This window comes from Hordeum vulgare, chromosome 2H (assembly GCF_904849725.1).
Source record: "Hordeum vulgare subsp. vulgare chromosome 2H, MorexV3_pseudomolecules_assembly, whole genome shotgun sequence".
Lineage (NCBI taxonomy): Eukaryota > Viridiplantae > Streptophyta > Magnoliopsida > Poales > Poaceae > Hordeum > Hordeum vulgare.
In genome coordinates, this window is record NC_058519.1 from 2,876,552 (window position 1) to 2,885,389 (window position 8,838).

Consider the following 8,838-nt stretch of genomic DNA (forward strand, 5'->3'; position numbering starts at 1 on the left):
TGCTTCATGTGTTATGCTGGTTGTTCCGTTGTTGCGCGGCATATGCTCCTGTTTAATCTTTGAGTGCTTGGAGGCGTTGGCTGATGGTTGTCTCTTCTCATTCTATGAAAAGATGGAACCCTTGAAGGATTATGCTCTGCCTTTTATGTTTAATTTTTTTGCCTATTTGAAAAATGGAGGTCGATGTCCCTGCTCTGGCCTCTGCAAATATACTCTCCGTTTCAAAATATTTAACGTTTCAGCTTTGTCCTGAGTCAGTCTCCTTTAAATTTGATCAACTTTATGGTAAATATGAACATGTACGACACCAAATTAATTTCACTAGATTCATCATCTTATATATATTTCGTGTTATAGATATTAGCATTTTTTTTCTATAATCTTGATCAAACTTGAAAAGAGTCTACAACTTCAAATACTTTGGAATGGAGGGAGTATACCCCTCTCGGAATAGAAGACCCAGATGCATTTTTAGATCATTAGTTTGATCAACAAAATCTGAATTATGTATTTATAAATGGTACACCATCAAAACAAAAATATGAATTCAGCTATATACCTTTTACCCGATATACTATAGTACTCGTATAGTATACACTAAGACAAATCATTGGTTCACAGAACATTTCTTTTATACTCTCTCGGTTTCTTTTTACTCCGCATATAAGATTTGGTTAAAGTCAAACGACATAAAATTTAACCAAATTTATATAAAAAAATATGAATATCTACTATATTAAAATTATATAATATGAAAATACATCTTGCGGTATATCTGATAATACTGATTTCATGTTATGAATGTTGATATTTTTTAATATAAAGTTAGTTAAACTTTACAAAGCTTGACTTTGACCAAACCTTATATGCAGACTAAAAAGAAACGGAGGAAGTACCAAAATGTAGTCAATGATATCTTCTACTACCTCCATCCCAAAATTCTTATGTTAGATTTGTTAAGATACAAATGTATCTAATACTAAAACGTGACTAGGTACATCCATACTTTGGTAAATTTAAGACAAAATTTTTGAGAAGAAGGGAGTATTTTGTAAAGAAAGTGAGTAACATCTTTGATTTTTTTAGCTTGATTTAATCATAGGACATTTGGTTATTTTGTAAAATTTTGCACATTCTTTGTCGATTCAATTTGCGTATTATCTATATTTTCTCTTGGTAAGACATCACAAGGAAAATAAGCTCACAAAAAAATACAGGTTCAATTATATACCTTTTACACAATATAATATAATACTCCTATAATATACTTCCTCCGTTCCTAAATATAAGTCCTTTTAGAAATTTTACTAGAAGACTACATACGGAGCAAAATGAGTGAATCTACACTCTAAACTATGTCTATATATATCCGTATGTAGTCCTCTAGTGAAACCTCTAAAAAGACTTATATTTAGAAACGGAGGGAGTAGTAGACAAATCATCATCATAATATAATATAATACTCTCTCCGTAAAGAAATATAAGAGCGTTTAGATCACTAAAGTAGTGATCTAAACACTCTTATATTTGTTTACAAATGGAGTACCTTTTATGCAGAACATTTCTTTTATACTAAAATGTAGTCAATAATATCTATTTTGTAAAGAAACATTAGTAATATCTTCTTTAGCTGGACTTAATCATAGGATGTTTGGATATATTTGCAAATTTTCACACATTCTTCGTCGATTTAATTTGTCGTTACTATCTATATTTTCTCTTTGGTAAGACATCACAAGGAAAATAAGTTCAGAGAAAATGAGAAGCCTAACAGGCATGCTACATGCAGCCTTAGATATCATTTGCTGGTTCAATCCTTCTTGTCAACCAAAATATTCCATCAGCCACATACAACCAACCAAACGGACACACCTGACAGTCACCATAAGATTGTTGTACCAATTTGTAAAACTATCTTAGCCCGACGATGGAAACTAGATATATATGGTATGTGTTTACTGGCAAACTATATATAGTCCATACAAAGTACAAACATTCTATAGCATATTTCAGGTTAACTTGTGTAATAGCGCCCACTCGCCGGATCAAACGTTTCTCGTTCGACCGCGTCAATGGCTCGTCAAATACTGTGACATGGCGAAGAACCGCCCACTCCCAGATTAGTCCCAAGGCTCGTGGAGGTTCAGGCTCTCCATGCTCGCCTCGATGTCTCCCTGCATGCGGAAACGGGCATGGTCAGAAAATATGGCATGACAATGCAAGGCAGCTGCAGGGTTCAGCTTCTGTAAACGACACAGTGTAAACTAGATAGTTTGCAGGGGGGAAAGATCACTGGCCATTATATTTCATCTTTTATAATGTAGAGTAGCTTGTATGTTACTAGAATTGATGAATCATCAATAATACACATTGGATTGACATGGTGCAGACAACAACATAAGCCTGACCTTTCTGCATATTGGTTTTCTTTCCTTTAGCAGACAGACAGAAAATAAATACCAACTGCCTCTCTTGGGGAATATATGTGCATGTTCATGGGTTATATATTGTTTTTTAGATATTTTCCGGTTGCTGCATACTGTATCTGAAGAACATCTACAGTCAGGACGTTCGCGCAATGCCCATGGCTACTCTTAAAATAATAGGACAACAAATTATATACTCTTTCAATGTCTCCATTCATACAAGTATTACTGACTAGTAGCTTACCACACCACTGTAAAGAAAAAAGATGTGCATACCATTGATTTCAAGTCATCTGTTCCAAAGTAAGATAGTCTGGCTTCATGCAACGAGTCTGCATTTATTCCCTTCCGTGCACAGCGAGTGTTCTCCTTTTCTTCATAAAAGTCAAAGTCGTCCAGAATTGATGTTCCATGGCGATAAGCCTTGAAAATTTTCAACACTTCCAAACCCTGGGGCAGGCCAATCTACATAGAAGAAATAAAGGATAAGATGGAAAAAAATATATAGACAATGAGAAGCTAAAGTTTAGTTGCAACAAAGCATATGATGAGAAATAAACTTGATATTAGGTATCAACAAATACAAACATAAGAAAGCAGTAAACTGCACGCGTTCCCATGTGCAATTGTGTGAGATTGCCCCTGAGCTCCACCGAGGCACCGCACCGATATCCAAGACATCTCTGGTAATGGAGTGATGAGTTATCAGGAATTATTAGTGGATTTTGATATTTTACCTTTTTAAAACTTTCAGACACTCTGTAAAGTTGGAAAGGTCGTAGGTGAGAGGCCGAACTAAAAATATTTGTCCATACTACATAGTTGTATCTCCTAACTGAATATTAGTCGCTACTCAGCTGCACATATGAATATTAGTTGCTAATTGACTGCACATTCTTTCCAGTTAAGAACTAACATTATCATTTATCGCCAATCGGCCAATAGATATGCAATATTGATCTCATTTTGATATGCTTGTCGTGTTGAACACAATAGTAGCTTAACATTTGGAACTGAGCGGTTCAGATAGAATGTGAAATGGATGCAGGGCATAGGAGATCACATTTCAACCTAGCAAAAGAAAAAGAAAAAGATCCATATAGTTCTACTTGGATTCTGCAATTTTACTATATCTGTACTCGAAAATCCTTCATGTTGTTTTCAACTAGTAGCATGCTAGATGAATCCAGGTAATATACTGATTCACATAGGAGCACCGTTGTTCACAGGAGGAATTTACATAAACCTGCTACTCTGAAACCAATCAAAGTAGCACCTTTTTTGTGGATTGAAAATTTCTTACATAAAGAGAGGCGAATCATGGTACCTCTTGAGTGTCCCTGCTGAATGTAACGGGTCTGTTGTCATTATTTTCTAGAGTGATATGTTTGAAGAGCCTATTCGGAATGTCCTTTACAATGTGCCAAACAACAGGGAAAAAACCGTTCCATTTATTTTGTTGCCAGAAGTCCATGGTCTTCTTGAAATCAACAGGACCTAACATCTCAGCCAATCCTACAAACTGCCCACTGGTATTAACCTGAAACAGAGGATACAATGAAAGGCTGAAACACCTGTCTCAGAAAAATTCCAGTTCATACAATAGCATTACGCCGAACAATTTACTTCAATATTCCACTGAAATCTAGTGAGGAGCGTCAGTGAATTAAATGCATCTGTTTTAGATATATAATCATCACTCAATGTGATGGCAAGGGGAGGGCGCATTTCAGGGAAATTTGACTTCAAGAAAAGGAAATACAGCGTATATTTGATATAATAAGCCTACTGAACAAACAAAACAAAGGGTAGAATGCATATAAACATCACGCTAGTAAGTAGAAACCAAATCTTGGCTATCATTCTCTAATATTATTGCTTGATTATCTCAGTTGAACATACAACTTATCAGATACTAGGGCTCTTAAATGCTTTTGCTGCTCTGAACTGGAAAACGATAAACACTAAGAAGAATGGCATTTGAACATTACTCACCGAAAAGAAGAGGAAGACAGGACATTTTGTGCCCTTCTCCTTCATTAAAATCTGGGCATCATGGAAAGCGGTATCCAGCTTACTGTTCCCATTCGGTGTACTTGCCCAGACATTGTATTTGATACCTTTATGAATGTCATCTTCACTATATGACTTTATCATGAAGAACTTGGCATGCTCATACTGAATTGAGAAGTCCGATTTGTTAAATTGGTCTCTACGAACCAAAGGGCTCAAGATATCTTTCTTCACAGTAGGTGTTGATGTATTATTCACTTTGCTTGCACGGGGACCACAAACTTGGTCCCTTATCTCCTCAGAATTTCTTGGTGGGTTATCCCTCCTGTTATTTCTGAAGTTGGTAGTGCTGTTTACAACTCTGTTAGACACCCGTGGTCTTGTGGCAGTATGCCTGGTTGCAGTCATCTTGACTTGCTGATTACTAACAATACCATGGGCAAAATTGTCTCTTGGCTGCCTGTTCCCACGAAAAGGACCTTGTTGGTAGCTTGATAATTGACGTACCTCGGCATCATGGCACCTTTGACCAGAATACAAAGGTATTTTATCTCGGTAGCGCCAATGGTGAGACATTGTTGGAACCTGCTCACCATAACCTTGTCTACTTGAGAACGAGGGGATGTCAGTACCATACTGCTGCCATTGTCTTGGGTATGAAATGCCATTAGACTTATGAGAAGACAGAAAAGGGATTTCATCATGATAACTCCGTCTACTTGAGAGCGAGGCGATTTCAGCACTGTAGTTCCACTGATTTGAGCGTGAAATGCCATTAAACTTCTGATTAGATAGAGAAGGGATTTCATCGCCATAACCTTGTCTACTTGAGAGCGAGGAAATTTCAGCACCATAATTCCATTGGCTTGAGCGTGAAAGCGCCCCACTGCCATTACACCTCCGACTAGACAGAGAAGGGATCTCATCGCCATATGAAAGCCCTCTAGGTAGTGAAGAGCCCCGGCCCCCATTTTCGAAGCACCATCGACTTGGAAACGAAGTAGCCTCATCAACACAGCGGCTCCCTCTGGGCATATCAACTATCTGTATAAATAAGAATTTGTCAATAAGGGATATATCTATACATAAAAAGGTTTTGACTGTTTACTACATATGCCAGATACACAACAATATATACATGTAATCTTTTCTTTCCAGTACAACTAATGATCCAAAGATATACCTCACTGCGGCATTCAATAGATTGACCATTGCAGTTTGTGAAAGCAGTAAATCGATCCGATCCTTTGTAGTGATGCTCTGAGTGACAATCGAAGCTACAATCAACTTTAGCTGCTTCAGGATACGATCTTCTCATGTGAGGACCAGTAGTAGGGCATGACATAAGATAATCATGCCTTGGCACAAAGATATCACTTTTGGTTCCACCTTTTGCCATTACATGCCCTGATGCATCTGGGTTGTCTGGCATTGCTTCCAATGATAAAGAAGAATCCCAAGAACAGCTCGATAAAGGAAGGTAAGGCTGCTGCCTATCATATTCACTTCGTGGTGACATTGCTTCCTTGGGATGTACATGTGACCGAATGTCAGTAGCATACTTGCAGTCCGAAGACTCTGCTTCATAATCCTGAGAAGGGAGGGAGTTGTTTGAATCCTGATGAGCAAAATCATTAAGTCAAAAATATAGAGCATGTTATCCACAGATTGCATGCCTTCATTAAAACATACTTTACTTTGCACATACTTGTCAAACAAGTGAACAATAATTATAATATTAAATGTGACATGTTAAACAATGGCACAACTCAGCACATGCATAAAATGCAGCAACATTTCACACTTAGAAGACCCATCAGAATGGGACTGCATATTCCACTCCTGAATCAAACTATTCATACTGACAACAAGCTGAAATGTCAAATCATCTTGGTAATTAATATAATGTTCTTAGGTGTTATGCTCGAACAATCGAAGATTTGACATGTCTATCTAGTCAGTTGGACCGAAGCAAATACTTTTTTAGTTGAGAAAAATATAACCCAATTATACGAGAGGCAGTGTTCGATTCATTTTTTTTTCTTATAAAATAGACAGTGCTGTAAGAATGTATGAGTAAAGAAGAAAGGGTATACACTCAATACCAGAAAGGACAAAGCCCTGTTTGCATGAGAAAGAAACTCGGCATCCTCTTCAGTCTTCACACTGTCCCCTGCAGGACGAGAAAGAAATCGACAGCAAGATGAGAAGCAAGACCCGAAAAGATGTTAATCGGATTGGCATATATATATATATATATAGGAGACATGCATACAAGGCCAAGGCGGGGAATCGGCGTCTCCCTCGGCAGCGGCATCGCTCCAAATGTTTTTTTTCGTGAAGATGGAGGCACCGTTGTCTGTTGCCGCCACTGAGTCCGAGGCAGGCGGCGGATCGCAGGCTTCCTTCATCTGCCAAACGAATGCGACGAAGTGAACACAAGAGCCCCCGGTCCGTGCTAGCCCCCACGGCTAGGGCTGGCGTACCTGCCCTGCCGGCGAGGGGACGGCGGGCGGGCGAGCGAGCGATCGATCGATCCCCCAGTCCGTGCTGGTCCCCACGGCCGAGGGGGATGAGGAGCTGGCGATGTGGCCGGGCGGCGATGGGATTTGTTGGGGTCGGGGGAGGAAAGGAGGGATTTTTGGGGGCGATAAGGCGAGGCGAGGCGAGACGGACGGAGGCGAGGAAGAAGGGAGAGTGGGAGCGGAGAGTGCGTGCGCCTCCCTCGCCCTCGCTGCGGTTCCTTCCTTCCTTCCTGCGCTGCTCCAGCCCAGCCCGGCCCGGCCCTCGAGACGAGCAACAAAGGGTTGGCCCAACCTGTTTTCTTCTTCTTGCGTTGCTGCTGTTCGGCCTGAGTAGCAGCTCGCATGTACGTAAATTCGGTGCTCAAATACCAGCTCTAACCCACCCCGTATAATCCTCGAAGCTATAAAACAACCGTCATTTTACAATTTCGCGTTGAAAAAAAATGTTTTGGTCAGACCCCGCATCGATCCGAGCTCGACCTTTATCCGGAGAGACTTTTTACGGGAGGGACACTCCCGCGCGGGAGTTCCCGTTTCCACTTCGGTCCGCCTCCGTTCATATTCCTCCGGTCACTCCAAACCACCATCCGTGTGCGTCCCTTGCCACCATGGAAGCCTTCGAGAACTCCTAATTCCAGTTGATTGATTCTCAAAAAAACACAAAAATCCAGTCTTACCCTAAAAATGGTTCGTTCCAATTTAACAAGTTGAGAAATGATCCAGATTTCTGCCGCGAGAACTCTTCATTCATTGTGCTGCATGTTAGGATTTTCTCCCCTCGCCAACTCACGCCGCCGTTGAGATTTGTTCATGAGTTTCTCTTGCGATGGCATCTGGAGATGGCGTTTCGTCTACATAGCACACACGTCCTATGACTCAAATAAAAGAAAGAAAAGCAATGAAATAAATACTACGTCGTCGCTTCTTCCTTCAACCTTCTCGACTGCAGTCATTCTTCTTCCAACACATCAAACACAAATTGCTTTTGCATCAACAATAATTGAAGGGCTCAACTTCTTCACACAATCTTTTCGGTGTAGTTTCTTATTGAAACATAACTCTTTTTATCTGCTACCCATATAATTCTGGATGAGGTTCTTCAAACATCTCGTCAGAATGTAGCATTCTTCTCAATACTTCATTGACTCTTTCTCTCTGTATGCACTAGCAAACAAATTAGTCTCTCATTGCTTTTGAGAACAATCTTCAATACCTAAAGGGGAAGACATTGTGATGTCTACTATCCAATTTTATTCTTATGGACGCTGTTGAGCTTTCAAGTGCAGAGCATTGTAGGACATCAATAAATTTTTCTCAAGTGGATGACCTAAGGTTAATCAATTCGTGGGAGGTGTAGGATGAATTTGATCTCTCTCAAACAATCCTGCAATCAAATACAAGAAATGTTTTGTGTCCCTAACACACCAAATACAATGGTAAATTATATATGCGCACTAGTTCGGCGAAGAGATGATGATATAAGTGTAGTACGGATAGTAGCAATATATTTTTATAATCTAAATAAATAAAAACAGCGAGGTAACAAGTAATAAAAGTGAGCATAAACGGTATTGCAAATGCTTCAAAATAAGGCATAGGGTTCATACTTTCACTAGTGCAATCTCTCAACAATGCTAACATAACAAAATCATATGATCATCCCTCAACATGTGACAAAGAATCACTCCAAAGTTCATAAGTAGCGCAGAACATAAGATAAAATTGTTGTAGGCAGTGAACCACCTCAAAGTTATCCTTTTCGATCAATCTATTGAGTTATTCCTATAGGTGTGTACACCCTTGGATTAAGCTACATTGATCAGTGTAATTAAGCTACATTGACGGTCAAGATTAAGCTAATGTTTTTGCTAAAC

At 39.4% G+C, this 8,838-nt stretch overlaps 1 protein-coding gene across 3 annotated transcripts; it reads right to left on the minus strand.

Moving 5' to 3' along the window:
* Positions 1-1,798: 1,798 nt before the first annotated feature.
* LOC123431490 lies at positions 1,799-7,191 on the minus strand. 3 transcript variants are annotated; one of them, XM_045115305.1, is made up of 8 exons: positions 6,926-7,191; positions 6,715-6,850; positions 6,545-6,612; positions 5,623-6,057; positions 4,422-5,483; positions 3,754-3,966; positions 2,703-2,891; positions 1,799-2,174 (listed from the first exon to the last, which is right to left on the minus strand). In XM_045115305.1, the coding sequence occupies exons 2-8, from the start codon at positions 6,848-6,850 to the stop codon at positions 2,121-2,123; spliced, it is 2,157 nt and encodes a 718-aa protein (XP_044971240.1). In that variant the 5' UTR covers positions 6,926-7,191; the 3' UTR covers positions 1,799-2,120. The 3 variants fall into 3 exon arrangements, with proteins under 3 accessions (XP_044971240.1, XP_044971242.1, XP_044971243.1); XM_045115307.1 differs by having other exon boundaries at positions 5,623-6,030; positions 6,715-7,170; XM_045115308.1 differs by lacking the exon at positions 1,799-2,174 and adding an exon at positions 3,015-3,109 and having other exon boundaries at positions 2,763-2,891; positions 6,715-7,173.
* Between the last annotated feature and the right edge of the window lie 1,647 nt (positions 7,192-8,838).